We start from the raw sequence: 20,043 nt of genomic DNA, 5'->3' as shown, positions 1-20,043 counted from the left end.
AAATACCCACATACTATTGGACATGGTCTTTCATATAGTATAGAACTAACTAGGAGCCAAATTTGCAATCCGCGTATATAAACGAGGATATAGCACTAGACAAAGGTTTAAGATTTTTTTTCAACTTTTGGTTCGGCTAATATATTTAGGGATGGTCAGGTTTTCTAATTTCGTCCCGTTAGAGCCTTAGAGGGGCACCATGAAATCGCACCATGAAGATGTTTCGGGTAGAGACATGGAACAAACTAGTCAAATGCATTTTTTATCATTGTTTCCAGTTATTTATTTAGCTTTAAATTTACACTTGTGAGGATTTTTTTTCTGATATAAAGGAAGAGTATGGAATAAGAAAATACGACAGAACAACCAAAAAAAGAAATGGAGCGATTAAACCCTGAGTATGCCAAAGTGGAAAATGTAAAAGTTTATATCGGAATTTTTTTATAGAAAGATCTGGTGATGAAGGAAAGAAACAACAACTAAATTGATGTCTTTGAAAAAAAAAAAGATTGTTGCTCACAAAAGTAAAATGACTTAATTATTCACAACATGGCAGATACTTCTCTCGTTGAAACACGCAATCGAGTACTTGTAATTCGCCAATTGAGTGGGATGAAACGGGTCAAAGAAAATATGAGTGTCTGGTTCCTTACACGCGATCGAACTGGGCCAGCAAGTTGTGGTTGGAGCTCCATCATAAACTTCAGGACAACATGGGGCTGTCGAGTTCAATGGACTCGAACCAGCTTGATTGCTTGAAGTTCCTCCTCTTAGGCCTAACATGTAGTTGTAGTAATCGGAGTATAAAAAGGCCGTGTCGTTGAATTTTTGCTTCATCTGAGACAGGCTGTTTCTGAGCTTAGTGTTGAAAAGGCCAATGGCAAGGTTTAATGGTTCGTTGCAGCTTCCACGTGGCTCGGACGTAACTATCATATTTGGGTAACATCCTAATGGTTTAACGTTGTTGATGAAGAACTTTTTTGCTCCTAGCGTGTGCAATCTCTGTAAAAAAAAAAAAAAAAAAAAAACCCAAAATCTTAAGTAAAATGTCATGATTAACATTACAATATACTGAGACTATAATCGATAAAATTAGAAGCATTCAATCATATTTTTTCCTTAGGTTTTTCCCATTATGATTGTTAGCGTAGCTTATATATTTACTTTTATACAAATAATTCTTTTAGCATTTAACAAGCATTCGATTAAACGTTATTACCAACATAAAAAATATTGTGGTGAGCAAAGAAAAAAAAATGAAAACTCTTTTACCTCTATTTGTATCAAGTACTCTTGAAGAAGCTTGTCTGCAAACTCAGTCGCATTAAAATTGGGTGTCTTTCTAAAAATGGATGCATAATCGTTAACCCCAATCGCGATCATAAACAACGATTGAGCCAAGTGTTCACTGAGCTCTGATGGGTTCTTGAACTTCGTCTTCAGATTCTTCTCGATAGTCTCCTGGAATAGATCGACTTGGACACTTAACGAGAGACATTGTCCCTGTTCATACAAAGAAACAAATAAAACCCATTAGGTATTTTCCGAAACGGAAATGGCAAAGTCTTTGTTTTTTTGTGTAGAATATTACTTATAGACTTACCACTCTCTTTCCTGTGTTAAAAAGAATCCCACAGCTAGCAGAAGCATAGTTAATACCAGTTGAGATATTATTCTTTTGTTCTTCAGATAATCCCATATAAGCAGGAACCAGAGGAAGCCCGTAATACATAGCTGAATCAAATAAAAACATAACAAGACAACAGTGAGAACTTTCAATAACTTAATTTAAATTTAGTTATTTTTAAACATTCATAAGAAAAGTATATAAACAAACTCTATTACAATATCATCATGTTCTCATATATTAATATCACACGACATAGAACATAAATTAAAGTTAGAAATATAATTAATTTTGGTCTTACCAATGTAATCAGCAATTGTTTTGCCATTGCTAAAACGTCCGGTGGCTTTGCCACCTTCAAAATCAGAGCCATAAGGTGGATAATTCGATTTGACACTCGTCTCAAGATTGTTATTGTTTCCTGCATCTACCAATGAATCTCCAATAACATACAAAGCCGGGAAGTTCCCTCCAAAAAGCACTGCTTCTTGTTTCAATGGTTCCGTTGAGCTAATGGTGGAAATGTTGACAAGACAGAGGAGAATCAAGAGAAAGCATGAGTTTGGAAACGAAGGGAACCCCATTCTCTTTTTTTCTCTATGTTTTTCCTGTTTAGAGAAAAAAAGAGAAATGAAGAAGCTACCCTGCGAATTGAAAAATCACGGTGATGGAAAAGTCAATTATAATCGATTTGCAAAGCATCATACAGCTTTCACACATACGGAAATACTAATAATACCCCATGCAGAAAAAACTAATCATTGTAACCTAACCTATAAAAAAAAAAATTGACAACGCTTTTTGTATAAAGAAAGTGTTTAGGAGTTTATTTTAGTAGTTTGTTACCCAACATTGCGTTGTAATTCTTTACTAAAATCCTAAAATCTAAATAGTCGTTGTTCGAGAGATGAGTAATAAAAATAGTTAACTCTATTGTCCATAAATAACAACTTGGATAATATGACCATTGGTGAATTTTCTGTTTTAAAAAAAAACACATATTCGTTTTTTCAAATGGCATTTTCAAATCTATAAAATATAATGGATATCTTTAAATTACTTCCCCAAGACAAGAAAGTATAGATTATGAAAATAGTCGTGAAAGTAATCTTATACCTTGAAAATATATCCCCTGAAAGGTTTCTTTGCATTTACTAGAAAACACAGATTGAAGAAATTTAGGATACGATTTTCACGTTATCTAAACAAACAAATAAGAAATGGAGTGTTGTATAGTTTTATCAGTTTGCGTACTTAGCTATACATTCTTTTTTATATGTGGTAGTTATTCAATGCTTCTTATCTATTTGAGATATGAATGTTCACGGGGGGGGGGGGGGGGGGGGGGGGGGCTATAATAAAATGGTCTAATGGTCATTTAATATTAATTCTTTGCCGCTGTCTAATGATGTAAAATTTAAATGTCAACAAGAAAAGTCAATTTGAGATATAGTTATGTTATGTAGTTTCATGGGTGATACATTAAATGTGATTTACTTTTCATCAACTAGACAAACTTTTGACTTCCCACTTACTTCCCTCTATATTGATTAAGCTTTTCATAATCCATTAATAATCCTAATTAAATCTTAGGGAGATTTATGAATTGTAAGCAATATAATCAGTAATGTTTACCTTATCGCAAGAACCCGTAGAAATAAGAGAGTCCAAGACAAAGCACTTGTGTTGGATTAGGAGCTGCGTGAGGAAATGAGAGCAGTAGATGAACAACAATGATGAATCATGAAAGTATTTAGTAAAAGAAATGTGATGTAAGAAAAACACTAAGAACAAAGAAATTTCGAAAATGAAAACAAGAAAGTATAAGGAAGTACCGATGGAACAAAGAAAGAAAATGAAGAAGCTAGCCAAAATCTTTGATGGAGATGCATAAAAAGAAAGAAAAAAAGATAAAGCTAAATATAGCATTAAATGATTTAAGAGTAATAAATGAGTTTGAGAGGACAATGGTTTAAAAAAAACATAATTGAATAAATCAAGCAACTCTTGTTTGGACATATAAAAAAAATTTGAACCTCTTGACCAAAAACTCAAAATGTTTAAAGACTTGCATATCAAATTTGGAATTTATTTAAGACTTTTTGTAGTATTTTGATGCAAAATTTGTTAAAATTTTCCATTAAAATTTTTAAAAAGAATCGCCCGTCGTGATTTTGTGTAACAAAAAGAATTGCCTATCATAAATGTAATGCATGTGAAATTGTCGGTAGATTTGTGTTGCTGTAGAGAAACCTGCCGTCGTGTAATTCGCCCGTGAAACTATTCACTGTAGTTCCATATAATGCATGCAACTACATTAGATCGACTGGTCAATGGTCATCATTTCTAGTACTCAATGAATGAATCAAGATATTCTTAAAACATTTATATTTAATTTTTGATTGTTTGGATGCCAAAGTGCTAATCCGATTTTACATCTATATACAATTTTTATATATAGACAGAGAAGCTCTGCATTATAACGCAAGACCGAACTTTTTCTTTCGCCGTTTATAGCTTTAATGCATACTCGGCCCAATCGATTGACGTTTATTCGTGTAAGGTCTTATATTGACCCTTAAAAAAGAAAAGTCTTAGGCAACTTCTTCCAAACCACTGCAAAGACCCGGTCAACCCGATAAACCCATGAGATTTGACATGGTCACAATTATCTCCACTTCCTTGTCAAACCATGCATGCAACCTCCATAAACCTAGTCCAAAAAGTTTCTCTCTTTGATTATTGTCAAGTGTTTTCACATAATCCACCTTCCATCCATAACTCATGTAAACAATAATCTCATACATCGTTTATAGTGATATCTTCTGCAATACTCTTAACCTTTTTGCATATTGTTTAATTTCTCTTTTGTTTAGCTATAATCACATAACCGATGGCTTGACTTGGTTGTACGATTTAGTTGGGTCTATTTTGGATATCGAAACGGGATGTATTCGGGAACAAATAACATTTTTTAACTTCAGGTCTTACTACGGTTTCTCTTTATTGATTACGCCTTGTTTCCCAATTATCCTATATAATTTTAACTAAAAACTTATCAGAAAATAAGCAGAAAAAGGAAAAAAAAAAACCGTAAAAAATGTAATCACAACAGAACTAAGTCATTAATCCTAATAGATATACAAACGTATCACATTATTACGAACTTATCCCCAATTTTATACAAAAACGTACAGTCGTCATAATTTAAGATAAACTCAAACACCTAAACTATAGGCTCCTAAACAATAACACACCAGAACTTTGATTCCTTATCCTAATAGTATACGAACGTATCAATATATACGAAGTTATCCATCCAATTAAAAGCAGAAACAACCGATTAGAGAACAAACTAGATTTGATGCCGTTCATGTTCCACACTTTTAATTATAATATTTTTCCACGTGGCACTTCACTTGGTCCGTATTATATCCACGTCACGTAGATCTAAGAAGCATCGTGTTTGTAATTGACAAACTCATGCTGTCTTCATCGTACGTAATTTCGCAAAATAAGCCTAAATGTATATCGAAATCCTTATTCAAATAAAAGTGAGATTTGGAGATAACAGCAAATCTTCCTTTTTTAAATAATTAAAAAAAGGGCCAAAACTCGAAAAACGTTTTTATAAATAGGACGCAATAGTTTATCGTCAAAAAAAAATAGGAAGCAATAGTACTTTGTCGAAAGCCCACGTACGTAGACACAGAGATAACTGATCCATTCACCAATGGAGGAGGAGAAGAGGAGCAATGAAAAGGGCAAGATTGCTTCGTCTTCTATAGAGAAAGTAACAAGAAGAAGTGAAGAGACAATGTTTCAAAGTCTGAATAAGAAGAGGAGAGATGATGCATCATGGAAGGGAGCTGAAAGAGAAAGCAAGAAAAGACGAAGAGAGGTGAATGAAATACTCAACAACGATATATTAGAAGAAATTATGGTGAGGCTTCCCGTGAAAACTCTGATTAGATTCCAAACCGTCTCTAAACAGTGGAGACGTATGATAACGTCAAGGTCTTTGAAAGAGAGATACTCAATGCATCAGAAAACCAAGGAACCCAAATTTCTCTGTCTCTATGAAGATAAAAGCTGGTTTATGCTAAACTTTGCCCTAAAGACGATGAGTTTGGAATGGTCTTCGACTTGTCTGGTCGAAGAAGAAGAAGAATATCATATTAGTAATGAGCACGAAGAGAGAATCTTGCTAGTTTCCGAGAGTCTGGATGGTATTTTCTGCTTATGTAGCGGTACGGACTTCATACGACCAATTAAGCTGATAAACCCAGCTACAAGATGGTCTTGGACACTCCCTCTTGCCAAGATTCAGATAGAACATTCTCCAGACAACAACAAAGTAGATTTCCCTCGCTCAGGATTTGGAAAAGACCGCCCAGGATTTGGAAAAGACTACGTCACAGGAACATACAAAGTAGTCTGGTTGCAAAACATTAACAAGACCTCATCATGCGAGGTTTTTGATTTCGGTGCTAAGCTATGGAGGCCGGTGACTCCACCTCCTCCTCCTAATCGGATAGAGCAGGAACAAGCACCAAATTTTACAAACGGATGGCTTTATTGGTTCTGCCAAGAGAAGACCAAGTTGGTTGCTTTTGATCTTCACATGGAGGTGTTTCGAATAGTTCCAAACCCCATTATTGAGGCATCATCATCATCATCTGTTGATGTGCATATGGAGAGCGTGGATGATGAGCGTCGTCTTGTGTGGATTTCAGAGACAAATGGAGATGGCTTGCAACACGTCTGGAAGCTCACTAACCACAACACAGGAGGGACATTATCGATAGTGGGCAAGATGTTCACCTTTGACTTGAACGAGATTACTTCCACTAGGTTTGATTCTCAATATTCTTTGCTCCTCGAAGTAATGGCACTTTCCAAGAACGGTGACAAGGTGATGCTCTCAAGACCCTGTTCTGGAAACCTTCTTCTAGTTCATCAACCCCTAAACCCTACTTCTATTCGCTATCGCATCTTTTCTTATTCTCATAATTCTCCGCCTAATGACAGTATCGTTCTTCCTTATTTCCCAAGTTTAGCCTCTCCCTTGTAAATTAATTTCAAGATTTTAGAAAAAAAAACTATTTGTGTAATGCTATCCGCTTTCTTGTGCTCCAATCCAATACATGGTTTTAGCTGCAAGTCCTAACCAATAAATTTATTATTTAATTTAAATTCGTATATTGTGATATTTGATAGACCTTATGGTTTATACATATATGATATACATTATATGGTTAGATGACCATGTGAAGAGTTTATTTAATAAGATACATATTTTTATTAATTTATGCTCTCATGTTTACATAAGTAAAATAATTATCTATATTCTAGTTTAGATTAATTAATTATATAAACAATATATATAACGACGACGTCGTAATGTCATTTGAAGTATGTTACATGCGTAACACTACCGTTTTACCCTTTTTTTTTTTATCAAAATACCGTTATACCCTTTGTCGATCGTTTAGTCTCGTGTCAACGACGACGTTTTGTCAAAGTAGGGCCACTTCCTTCTCCGACGATGATCGTACGGTTCTGGTTCTCTCCACCGCCGTGTTTCTCCACCGTGGGAGCTAAATGCATCGCCGGAGAAAATTCCGGTACTGGAATTCGCTTCCGAGAGAAGTTTATTCGTCTTCAGGACCTTAATGTTGATCCTCACAAGGCTCTCTCCGTTCTGCTCCAGTTTCCTCCGTCGAGACTATTCTCTCTTCGACCGGGTTGCTCCTGCCTCCTCGTCGAGACTCTCTTCTCTTCGAAACCGCTGATCCATCCAATCTACTCCGTCTCTTCGATCGGAATCTCGAATTTGGATTAGGGTTTCGGAGAATTTATGATTCTCCGTCGGAGAAAAACAAAGAATTGGTAAAATTACACTTTAATCCCTTTATTTTTATTTTCTTTTCCATAACCGTTATAACTTTTTTTCATTATTATTACACCCTCTCTTTTTTTTTTTTTTTTTTTTTTCTGTAATACAGTAATTAGTATAAATACTCGTCGTTTCAATGAAACCAGATTAAACCAGAAACAACTAAAGAGAAAAAACAAGAAAATGGCGTGGCATAGGGAAGATGAAGAGAAGCTGCTTGAAGCAATTAATGGCGGAAACTCAATACATTTTGCTAGTTCGATTTCTCTAGGTGGAAAGTTCGATGCTACATCATGCGAAAAGAAGCTTATAGAGATGGAGAACAAGGTATAACTCTGTTTCTCTCTTCTGCACTTTCTTGGAGTCTGTTTCTTTTATCTTGACATCTCTTTCTCTATCTCTTTCTTTTTCTCTTTCTGCTTTTTACCTTGTTAGGTTTGGAACATGGAGGATGATAAAAAATTATGGAAATTACAGAGTTTATTTGAAACCCATGCTTCTCAAGTTTCAACTCAATTGAGGCGTCCCGTCCATTGCATCAGACGTCATCTCACCGAGATGAAACAGAATCGTTTCAAACCTTTGAATTCTATAATGAAGGTACTACTATATCTTTTTCCAAGTTTGGTGAAGTTTACTTTTAGTAGCTAGTGTGACAAAACTCAATTTACATTACACAGAAATCTATGGTTAAAAGAACGTCAAACGATGAAAAAGAAAAGCAGGCGTTTAAGAAATTCATGTCTTATGAAGATGAGGAGTACAGCAAGTTTTATAAGAACGCCTTCACGGATTTTGTAGATCCCATTGCTTACAAAGACTTCACAACAGAGGTGTTGTAGTGTTTGCTTTATACCTTTTAGTTACTTACATGTATAATCACCATGTATTTTCTTTTGACTCGAAGATGATTATTTGTAATAGGGTGAGATTGAGTTCAGGACAATCTTATTTATCCCGGGGATGGAGGATGTAATCAAGTCGAAAGTTAAAAACGTCCGCTTTTATGTGAAACGAGTGCTTGCCTTTGATGGAGATCTGGTGAGTTCTAAGATTGTACATATATTATTGTACGTAAAGTAGCTCTACCGCATCTTTGAAGCATTAACGTCTCCATTTCTAGCGATATAACTATACTATATATCTAGCATTTTTCTCATTAAACCGAGTCTGAGATCAACTTACTCTAACAATTCCTTCACTTCCTCAAGTGTCGGCATTTCCACCTTCAAGAAGAGAGGGATAAGGATTAGAATTACTTTCAACGCTAGAATATATCTGTCCACATGACCATAAAGATTATAACAAATCAGGAATAGATTTGTATAACAAAAATGTAAATCGTCTTGTTTGATTTTTATTTTTGTTGTTAGAAATTGTGTAATTCTATGTTGAACCGTATGAAATGAGAAAATAAACGATTGTGGTTTAGTGTGACAAAACCGATGATACAACAAAATTAAAAAAAGGCAAAATTACTGAAACGTGTTCCAAAAGAAAATAGAGTTTAACTGAAATTCGTAAGTAGGAGAAGCCAATATACATGTTGAGGTCTCTAAACAGTGGGGGAGTAGGAGTATGACAGCGTCGAGGTTTACCGGGAGAGATACATGTTGCATCAGTAAACCAAGGAACCCGAATATCTCTGTCTTTAATGATGGTGGTGACTGGTATGAGGTAAAAAATGCTCCAAAGACGATGAAGTTGGAGTGGTCTTCGACTTGTTTAGTGGAAGAATAAGAGGAAGATCATACTAGTGGTAAACATGAAGAGAAGCTGGTGGTAGTTTACGGTGGTTTAGGTTGCTTCTATGGTCATACAGACATGACAAGACCAATCAGCATAATAAACCAGCTAAGAGATGGTTCCAGACGCTCTCTCTTGCCAGGATTCAGCTAGATCATTCTGTAGACAACAAAAAGGTAGAGTTCTCTCACCCAGGAGTTGGAAAAGACTAGTAGACTACGTCATCGGAACATACAAACTAGTTTGTAGTTTGTGTAAGATTGTATGTAATCTCCGTAAGGAGTCTGTGATATTGATACGTCATATATATAAGGTTTACAAGAGTATCCTAACTACCAAATATATCATATACAACTGTACAGATATGGATTAAGTCAAATCTATTCTAACAGTTTGGTTTTGTAATAACATTAACGACATCAACACCTTATCATTATGCAAGGTTTATAAACGCTAAGAACCGCATTGTAGAATCCTAACTAGAAGCTGAAAACAGATATGGCAAGGTTCTATTTCCCAGACAATCTCTTCCACCGCAAACCTACAAGACTCGACGCCAACAACAGCACCACAGCCCTCTACCTCCCATTTTAACTACATCTCACCGGAGAAATCTAACAAAGACGAGACAAGATAGCTAAAACAGAAATACAACACTAGATTTAACGAGTTCTAATGAGCTCACGAGTACGTCTTTGGTTTTGATTTTGTTTTAGACTTTCGGTACAACAAGATATTGGAGAAAAAAAGTGAGATCATAGAAAGATTACTTATTTACGTGGATTTCACACTGCACACGTACAACGGCGGACCTACATAGGAAATGGGTGGGTCAATTAACCTGGGTGGGTCAATTGACCTGGGTAAAATATTGAAATAGGTAGTTATGCATGTAAACTCTTGAAGTTTCCGCAGCCAAGTTGGTTTTCCCCTCTATGTGTGACACCCCAAACCCGAGTTTGATTCTCCAATACCACACTAAAATGTTGTTAAAAAATTTCCTGGGTCCACCACTGCAGACATACAAATATATTATAGAGGTGGATGTTCGGTTTTTCCATTTGGTTTCGGTTCGGTTTTTTCTTACTTTATAAAATTAAAACCATATAAAAACCACATGTATGTCGGTTTGGATACGGTTCGGTTTTTTTGGTTTACGATTTTTTTAGGTTTATAAAAAATAAAACCATATAAAAAACCATATGTATCTCGATTCGATTTAATTTCGGTTTGGTTACGGTTTTATTAGGTTATTCCATATTTTACAAAAAAAAAAGTTACATTTGTTGCATAAAAACAAACAAAAATAGAAATAATATAACAGTACAATGAGTTATGCATAACCTAAAATAATATAATCTAAATCTCTAGTTTCGGAAACGGAAAGCTTCCAAATAATTTTAAAAGTAAATCTAAAGAAAATAATTCTAATAATTATAAATCTATTTTTTTTAAAAATCCTTAAAGACATTATTAATTACAGTATAAACTGCATGCATACTTATATATGTATTCCAAATATTCATCAAAAACCAATAAAACCATTCTGTTTTATGGTTTGTAACCAAACCAAACCTAAACCATTTGGATAATAAATATGACAACCAAATGGATTTTTAGACTAAAATATAACCAAACCAAACCATTTATTTTGGTTTGGTTTGTTTCGGTTCGGTTTTTCGAATTACGGTTTTTCCACCCCTAAATTATATTCCCTCTGTTCCTAAAAGATTGATGTTTATAAGCTTTTACACATTTTAAGAAAACAATGATTACTGAGTTTAAATATATTTTTTTCATTGACTAAAGAGATATTATTTAATATTAAACCAATAACAATTCAATGTTTTAAATATTTTCAATGATTACTTCTTAAAATTTAAAAAACATCAATTTTTGTGGGACAAAAAAATATCCCAAAACATCAATCTTTGTGGGACAGAAGGAGTAGTATACTAGTGATCGACCCACACATAAGTGCGAAGTGAATTTCAAAAACTAAGTTTGATAATAGGTTTGTGAACTTCCTTTTTTTGTAGGAATGATATTAATTTGTTTTTAATTAGGTTTAGAAAAAAAATGATCAGATTTGTTTTTGTTATCCGTAAAAATAACTACATTAAAATATAGTAAAAAAAATGTGATAAGTTTAATCGGGACAAAACCTTTTCAAATATGAAGTGACTAACCTTTTCAATTGAATACATTCTCAATAAATCCAACACAACGTTATGGCCTCTGTTTCTTATTTACAGTTTAGATTTACCTATACACAGACCAAAATGAATTAATCATTAAGTCACATATACACTATAAATGCATATTATTATCAATGTATACTTTCAGACGAATACAATTTTTTATAGATTGGTCTATCAAAACATACATTATGAACTTATGAGTGTGTTTTTTACAAATGCAATCTTCAATAATATTTTACATATATTCCAATTTCTACTACAAATCTTATTTATAAAGGTGAATATTCTCTCGCGCTATAGACAATATATTACGTCGTTGTTAATCAATCCCAAAGAAATCAATTTATCCGTGTGGTTACGGGGTAAAAATGTTGGGCTAGGGGAACGCGGGTTTGAATCCTTGTAGTAGCAATTTTTTATTTTATTTAAACTATCAAAACGACGTCGTTTTGATGTCCAGATGCCATGTGATAATTTTGTTGGCATCTGACTCAGCACCGTTAAATGACTAAATAACACTGTCTACGAACATGTTGAAATCGGCTAATTTTATACAGTTTAGGTAGAAAATTTGAAATTTTTGTTTGTTCAAATTGATAATTGCATGGTACCATAGTTTGGATATGAAAAAGCGTTTCACAAATAGTATGGGTTGATTTTTGCCATTTTCCTTTCTCCCTTCACTACCTTAAACTGAGTATGTATTTGTTTTGGGTACAATCTTATAATTTGAAACGAAACAATCATTCCTAGCTAATTCCAGTGTCCTTAGGAGACTGTTTTTAATTATTATAAAATACTAGGTTGACACCCGCGGGCGCCGCGGGGTTTTTTTCAGAACTTTTTTTAAAATAATACATATAAGTTGTAATATAAATCATATTGTTTAAAACTATAACTAAACCAAACAGATATATGCCTCTCATTTTTTAAAACAATACATGAGGTGAACGTCTTATACTGAAATTCCATATACAAGCTTCATGTGATGGGTTTTCCTCTTTCAAGAGCAGTAAAAATTGAGAACGGTTTTCCTCTCTCGCTATAGGCGATTTTCTAAAGACACCGTTTCAAGCAAAACCTTCCTTCTCTACTTTTTCCGGTCGGCATCGGCTTCTCCGACGTCGGCCATCGTTGTTTTCTTTGTACAGTTGCTTTTGTTGGAGTAAGCTTCTAGAAGATTGTATCTTGAAGCCCAAGATATCATTAACAAGTTGGTTAATGACAAGATAGACTTAAAAGGAAAAGTTCCAATTGTATTAGGATTAGGAAAAGAGAAGTTTTCCATTATCAAAATAGGAATAACAAAGTTGTGTTATGACTATAAATATCTTTGATTGAGTTGTGATCAAAGGTACGAAAGATTGAGAGCTTTGGTGTTTAGTTTTGAGTTAGTTTCTAAACATAATAAAGAGAGTTATTCTTTATTCAAAGCTTGTTAGTTCTCTTTATTTGGTATCAGAGCTTTAAGGAAAGATGATCCTTAAAACTTGTTCATCGGCCGAGCCATGGCAGACGGTGAAGCAATTATTGCAGCTGACAAAACATGCAAGGAGGGCGTTCCCTCATCGCTACAATGTCCGATGTTAACTACCACAAATTATACCGTGTGGGCTATGCGAATGAGGATTATGCTGCGCGTACAGAAGGTTTGGGAGACAATTGAACCAGGTTCAACCGATGCTGACAAGAACGACATCGCAACGGCATGGATCTTTCAATCTATACCTGAATCCCTCATTCTTCAGGTTGGTGATCAGAAAACTCCAAGAGATATTCTGAATCTGATCAAAAACTGGAACCTAGGAGCAGATTGTGTCAAGGAGGCGCGACTACAAACCCTTATGTCTGATTTCGAGAAGTTAAAGATGATGGATTCAGACACAATTGATGACTTTGCCAACAAGTTATCCCAACTCTCGTCAAAAGCAACTTCGCTAGGAGTCCCAATAGATGAATCACGTTTGGTAAAAAAGTTCCTGAGCAGTCTTCCAAGGAATAAATACATACAGATTGTAGCTTCCTTGGAACAGGTTCTTGATCTTAATGCAATTGGGTATGAAGACATCGTCGGGAGGCTCAAAGTTTACGAAGAAAGGACTCTTAGTAACGACAAGCAAGGCGAAACACAAGATAAACTCATGTATGCGATCGAGAACTGATCAACCAAACTATGGGAACTCAAGAGGACGAGGTCGTGGACGAGGAGGAAGAGGAAACATAGGCCGAGGCAGAGGAAAGAGCAATCAGCATGATCACACCTCAAATCAAGCCGAACAGAATCAGACTAAGGAAAAGAAGGAAAGAGTTTTGATCTGTTTTTTGTGTGACAAACCTGGTCATTACGCCTCTGCTTGTCCTGAAAGAAAACAAAATCAACAAGAAGTTAACAAAACAGAGATAGTAGAAGCGGATGCAACCCTATACATGCATGAGATCGTGTTTCTCAATGAAGAGAATCTAAGACCAAAGAAGTTCGAGCAAGAACAGGTTGAAGAAGGAACTTGGTATTTTGACAATGGCGCAAGCAATCACATGACCGGTGTTAAGTCATTCTTCTCGGAGCTAAATGAAAACATTAAAGGCAGAGTAAGGTCTGACGATGGATCATGTGTTGACATCAGTGGGAAAGGATCAATCCTGTTTGAAGGTAAGACTGGAGAGCAACAATTAGTAAGAGACATATACTATATTCCGGAGCTCAAAAGCAACATCCTTAGCTTAGGTCAAGCAACAGAGCATGGTTGCGATGTCAGAATGAGACAGAACTTTCTGACACTTCATGACCCAAGTGGAAGACTCTTAGTTAGAGTACTAAGATCTCCAAACCGTCTCTACAGAATCAATCTAAAGATTGGTAAACCAATTTATTTGCACACAAAATCCAAAGAAGAAACATGGCGATGACATGCGAGGCTAGGACACATCAGTTTCAAGACCATCTCGAGTATGTCAAATAAGGAAATGGTTTATGGAATGCCTAAAATAGAAAAAGAAAACCATCTATGCGAGTCATGCCTTGTTGGTAAGCAAACACGTCACGTTTTCCCCACTGCAACACAATATCGGTCTTCAAGAACATTAGAGCTGCTACATGCGGACCTGTGCGGACCTATATCCAAGGGCGGACCCACGTTACGGTAAAGAGGGGCAGCTGCCACGGTCAAAATTTCAGAAATAAGAGTTATTTATTATCATTTTAATTTCTGCCCCTGCTAAAAAAATATTTAATGCCCCCAACATTTTTATACCCACGTTTCTTATCAATACATAAATTTGGATTTTTTGTGTTGAATTGAAAGCCTAATTTATTTTGTTACAATTGGAATCCCATTTAGTTGACAAAAAGAATACTACAAGCCCATTTCGTTTTAGTTGGTTTATCTCATTCCCCCATTACACAACTAAAACGTGAGAGACTTTTCAGCTTCTTTTCTTTCTGATTTTGTTTTTAGCCAAGATTTGTTTTGTTCGTTTCCATTAAAGACGCAAAATCTCATATTCAGGTATCTTTCTTGCTTCTTCTATGCTTCTAGAATTTAAGTTGATCCTTTTTTATTAGATGTTTTGTTATATTTCTACTGGTGTCTGAGTCTCTTTCCTTTTCTACTTTGATTTTAGAAACATAGCTTAGCAGTTGAGTTTTGCAGATAAAACAATGGAGCGATATTACAAACCAACTTCTGCTTCAAATATTTATGATAATTTGGATGATTTGCCGTGGGATCCTGCTCAAAGAAAAAGAATATTGGATTATCATCCAAATGAAAGAGATAAAGTAAGGCGCAAGTACTTAACTAGAGGTCCATGTCAACCTTATGATCATATTTTTCTTCAAAAAAGAATTGGAACTGCATTGAGGCGATTTAATTCAGCTTGGTTTGGTAAATACTCCACCTGGCTAGAGTATAGTACATCGACTAATAGAGCTTATTGCTTGTGTTGTTATTTATTTAAAGATGAGATACCGAAAAGAGGCAACAATTATGCGTTTGTGGAAGAAGGGTTTTCTCTGTGGAATAAGCCTGAGTCACTAAGGGATCATGTGGGTGATACACCCAACACATTTCATAAGATTGCTGCTAGGAAATGTGATGATTTGTTGAATCAAGCTCAATCTATTGTACATGCTCTGCATAAGCAAGATGATGTCGTAAAAAAGGAGTATCGCGTCCGGTTGAATGCTTCGATTGATGCTTCCAGGTACTTGTTGAGACAAGGGTTACCTTTTCGTGGTCATGATGAGTCAAAAGAGTCTGCTAATAGAGGTAATTTTTTAGAGCTCATTAGATACACTGGAGAAGAAAATGATGGTGCACATAAGGTTATTTTGGAGAATGCTCCAAAAAATAACCAGATGATTTTTCCAGTGATTCAAAAGGATATTGCAAACTCTTTTGCAGAAGAAGTTGTGAAATCTATCATAGAAGAAATTGATCATGATGTGTTTGCTTTGTTGGTTGATGAGTCTGCAGATATCTCTGACAAGGAACAAATGGTTGTTGTTTTTCGATTTGTTGATAAGAGTGGAGCAATTAAAGAAAGATTTGTTGGAGTTCTTCATCTAAAAGAAACATCTTCTTTATCTCTGAAGTCTGCAATTGATGGTTTATTTGCAAAATATGGGTTAAGCTTGACAAAGGTTAGAGGACAAGGTTATGACAGAGCAAGTAATATGAAGGGTGAGTTCAATGGGCTTAGATCATTGGTTGCTAGGGAAAACAGTTCTGCAACAGTTGCTAAAAAACACTCTGTTGAATGTGGTTGGAGCTTCTTGTAAGAGGAAGGATATGATTTGAGAAAGTTATTGGAATAAAGTGCAGGAGGGAATTAGTAGTGGTGACATTAGCACTGGAACATGATTGAATCAAGAGCTTTCTCTTCAAAGGCCTGGAAGTACTCGTTGGAATTCTCATCACAAAACGTTATTGCATATGGCTGAGTTGTTTCCTTCTATCATTGAAGTTCTTGAGTATATCCAAGATGAAGGAGTTGATGACTCAAAAAGACGTCAAGCATATGGTCTTCTCAAGTACTTTCATACATTTGATTGTGTGTTCTATATGCAACTAATTTTACTCATCTTGGGGATGACCGAGAATTTATCGATGGCTTTGCAAAGGAAGGATCAAGATATTTTGAATGCTATGTCACTGGTTGAATCAACTAAGCGAGAATTACAAAAACTACGAGATGGTGGATGGGATTCATTTATGATTAATGTTTTTGATTTTTGTGAGAAATATAATGTTGAAGTGCTCAAGATGGATGAAGCTTTTGTTGATTCAAGGAAGCCATGAAAAAAAACCAACATAACCACTATGCATCATTACAAGGTTAATTGTTTCTATACTGTTTTGGATATGCAACTTCAGGAGTTTAGTGATCGTTTTACCGAGGTAAACACTGAACTACTTATTTGTATGGCTTCTTTAAGTCCTCTTGACTCGTTTCATGAGTTTGACAAGGCGAAGTTGATGAGATTGGCTGGATTTTACCCAGAGGACTTTAGTTTTGGGGATCGTTTATGTCTTGAACAACAACTCGGAATCTACATCGACAATATACGCGCCGATATAAGATTCAAGAATTTGAAGAATCTTGGAGAGCTTTCTCGTCTTATGGTGGAAACACGAAAGCATCTTGCGCATCCTTTGGTTTATAGACTTCTTAAGTTAGTTTTAACTTTGCCTGTTGCTACTGCAAGTGTGGAAAGGTGTTTCTCTACAATGAAACTAGTGAAGACATCATCACGCAACAGAATTGGAGATCAGTTTTTAAGCGATTGTTTAGTATGTTATATTGAGAAAGATTTATTTAGATCAGTCACTAATGAAAAGGTGATTAAAAGATTTCAGACTATGAGTGAGCGTAGGATACTTTTATAAGATATTTTGTTCAAACGTTATTATGTGTTTTGTGAAACATGGTTGTTGCCACTGATAAAATTCTTTCCTAGATCCGCCACTGCCTATATCACCAGCTACACTAGCACGAAACATGTATGTGTTCGTGATAATTGATGACTGCACTCGATATATGTGGACCATATTGCTAAAGGAGAAGAGTGAGGTGTTTGAGAAGTTTAAAGCTTTTAAGAATCTTGTCGAGAAGGAGTATGATAAGCAGATCATTACTCTACGTACTGATAGAGGTGGGGAGTTTACTTCAAGAGATTTTCAGGATTTTTGTGAAAAAAATGGAATAAGAAGACACTTGACAGCTCCCTACACTCCACAACAAAACGGGGTTGTTGAAAGGAGGAACCGTACGCTAATGGAGATGACAAGGAGCATTTTAAAAGCTATGAGAGTTCCAAACTATTTCTGGGGAGAAGCAGTTCGACATTCAACATATTTGTTTAATAGAGTACCTACAAGAGCTCTAAAGAATCAAACTCCATATGAGTGTTTTCGAAACACAAAACCGAGTATAGAGCATATTTGAGTGTTTGGATGTCTTGCTTATGCAAAAATTGAACCGGTGAACTTGAAGAAGCTTGATGACCGGTCACAAACACTAGTTCATCTTGGGATTGAGCCAGGAACTAAAGCTTATAGGCTTTATAATCCAACAACAAGAAGAATTGTTGTTAGTCGTGATGTTGTTTTCAATGAGAAGGATGGTTGGACTTGGAAGGGAGCTGATGAGGTTATCGACAGAGCGCCAGGAATGTTCAGTATGACTTGGGGAGAAGTCGTAGATGATGGACAAGGACCATATGTGAACAATCAAACAGAGAACAACCACGAAAACAGAGCACAAGATGAGCAAGATGAACAGGAAGAAGACACTGATCAAGTCGAATCTGATGGAGATGATTTTGAACTTGATAATCAACCTGCGGCAGTTACTCAACCACCGCAACTTCGTCGATCAGAAAGACAAGTGAGGCGTCCTAGTTATCTAGATGATTATGCACTTCTAGCAGATATTGAATGTGAGAGACTTCTTTTATCTATCAATGATGAACCATTGAACTATGAAGATGCAAAAGGGCTAATTGTGTGGACAAAGGCGTGTCAAGAGGAAATCAGCTCTATTGACAAGAACAAGACCTGGACGTTAGTTGAAAAACCAAGAGGAGTGAAGGTCATTGGTCTTAAATGGGTTTTTAAGATCAAAAGAAATGCAGAGGGATCGATCAGCAAGTATAAACCTCGTTTAGTAGCAAAAGGATATGCTCAACAAGAAGGGATCGATTTTGACGAAGTCTTTGCTCCGGTGGCTCGACTTGAAACAATTAAGTTGCTTGTGGGACTTGCTGCTTCTCATGGCTGGGAGATCCACCATCTCGACGTCAAAACTGCGTTTTTACATGGAGAGTTAAACGAGGAAGTTTATGTGTCTCAACCCGAAGGTTTTGAAAAGAAGGGAAAGGAACATAAGGTTTGCAAACTTGCTAAAGCTTTATTCGGTTTGCGACAAGCACCACGAGCATGGAACACAAAGCTTGATCAGATTTTGAAGAGCTTAAAGTTCAAGAAGTGTTCAAAGGAAAGTACTGTGTATCGTAAGTCAGAAGAATCAAGACTTCTTGTAGTTGCTGTTTATGTTGATGATCTGTTCATCACTGGGAGTTCATTGACAATTATACAGGAATTCAAAGCTTCTATGTCTTCTAAGTTTGAGATGACAGACCTTGGTAAGCTCACTTATTACCTTGGTATAGAAGTCCTGCAGAATGACAACGGCATTGAGCTCAAACAGGAGGGATATGCAAGAAGGATTCTAAAGGAGGCTGGTTTGGACGAGTGTAACTTAACCCATATACCTATGGAGTTTGGTTTAAAAATGTCCAAAGCAGAAAAGGAGAAGCCTGTAGCAGATGCTACTTTGTATCGCCGGAGAATTGGGTGCCTACGGTACTTGTTGCATACTAGACCCGATCTTGCTTTCTCAGTTGGAGTCGTGAGCAGGTATATGCAGGATCCGCGATAGTCTCATGGTGTTGCTCTTAAACAAATTTTAAGGTATGTGCAAGGTACTTTAGCTTATGGTTTGGTGCACAAGCGAGGAGGATCGAAGGATATCGTAGGCTACTGTGATAGTAGCCACAATGTGGACCTAGACAACAGAATGAGCACTACTAAGTTCATGTTCTACTTTGGAGAATCACCAATTACTTGGTGTGTGCAGAAGCAACAAACGGTTGCTTTATCCTCCTGCGAGGCCGAGTTCATGGCCGCAACAGAAGCTGCAAAACAAGCCATTTGGCTTCAGGATTTGTTAAGTGAGATTACAGGACATAGTACGAAGAATGTGAAAATGTACATAGACAACAAATCCGCCATTGAACTCTCCAAGAACCCATTGTTTTACAGCAAAACAAAGCACATACACAAACGATACCACTTCATTCGAGAGTGTGTCGAAAATGGTCAAATTAAAGTGGTGTTTATTCCTGGAGAAGAGCAGAAAGCGGATATACTCACTAAAGCCCTAGCAAGGATTCAGTTCAAAGAGATGAGGAGCTACATTGGTGTTCGAGACCTCACCAAGAAGAACTTGAAGCTTAAGGGGGTGAATGTTGGAGTAAGCTTCTAGAAGATTGTATCTTGAAGCCCAAG

The 20,043-nt window shown here is 36.0% G+C and overlaps 4 protein-coding genes and 1 pseudogene across 7 annotated transcripts; 4 read left to right on the top strand and 1 right to left on the bottom strand.

The window, feature by feature from the left end:
* Positions 1 to 409: 409 nt before the first annotated feature.
* LOC104779712 (GDSL esterase/lipase At2g03980) lies at positions 410 to 3,689 on the bottom strand. Of its 4 annotated transcripts, none has more exons than XM_010504111.3 (6): positions 3,463 to 3,689; positions 3,263 to 3,325; positions 1,929 to 2,271; positions 1,604 to 1,734; positions 1,273 to 1,503; positions 410 to 1,002 (listed from the first exon to the last, which is right to left on the bottom strand). In XM_010504111.3, exons 1-6 carry the CDS (start codon positions 3,517 to 3,519, stop codon positions 535 to 537), a joined length of 1,293 nt encoding a protein of 430 aa, XP_010502413.1. In that variant the 5' UTR covers positions 3,520 to 3,689; the 3' UTR covers positions 410 to 534. The 4 variants fall into 4 exon arrangements, with proteins under 4 accessions (XP_010502413.1, XP_087365962.1, XP_087365963.1 ...); XM_087509836.1 differs by having other exon boundaries at positions 1,929 to 2,235; positions 3,463 to 3,606; XM_087509837.1 differs by lacking the exon at positions 3,463 to 3,689 and having other exon boundaries at positions 3,263 to 3,447.
* A 1,739-nt stretch (positions 3,690 to 5,428) lies between these two features.
* Positions 5,429 to 6,701, top strand: LOC104783502 (putative F-box protein At2g02030). Its single transcript, XM_087509610.1, has one exon. The coding sequence runs from the start codon at positions 5,445 to 5,447 to the stop codon at positions 6,699 to 6,701; it is 1,257 nt and encodes a 418-aa protein (XP_087365736.1). The 5' UTR covers positions 5,429 to 5,444.
* A 1,008-nt stretch (positions 6,702 to 7,709) lies between these two features.
* On the top strand, positions 7,710 to 8,676 carry LOC147945289 (uncharacterized). The gene is made up of 4 exons (XM_087509186.1): positions 7,710 to 7,853; positions 7,962 to 8,126; positions 8,207 to 8,359; positions 8,451 to 8,676. The coding sequence occupies exons 1-4, from the start codon at positions 7,710 to 7,712 to the stop codon at positions 8,607 to 8,609; spliced, it is 621 nt and encodes a 206-aa protein (XP_087365312.1). The 3' UTR covers positions 8,610 to 8,676.
* A 4,305-nt stretch (positions 8,677 to 12,981) lies between these two features.
* On the top strand, positions 12,982 to 14,380 carry LOC147945288 (uncharacterized). The gene is made up of 2 exons (XM_087509185.1): positions 12,982 to 13,440; positions 13,538 to 14,380. The coding sequence occupies exons 1-2, from the start codon at positions 12,982 to 12,984 to the stop codon at positions 14,378 to 14,380; spliced, it is 1,302 nt and encodes a 433-aa protein (XP_087365311.1).
* Positions 14,381 to 14,863: 483 nt separating this feature from the next.
* LOC147945287 (uncharacterized) lies at positions 14,864 to 17,361 on the top strand (annotated as a pseudogene).
* The last annotated feature ends 2,682 nt before the right edge of the window (positions 17,362 to 20,043 follow it).

The sequence above is a fragment of the Camelina sativa genome, chromosome 4 (genome assembly GCF_030686135.1).
Source record: "Camelina sativa cultivar CO46 ecotype springtype chromosome 4, ASM3068613v1".
NCBI classification, from domain to species: Eukaryota; Viridiplantae; Streptophyta; class Magnoliopsida; order Brassicales; family Brassicaceae; genus Camelina; species Camelina sativa.
Note: the sequence above shows the minus strand (reverse complement) of the source record. Positions and strands in the feature narration are given on the sequence as shown.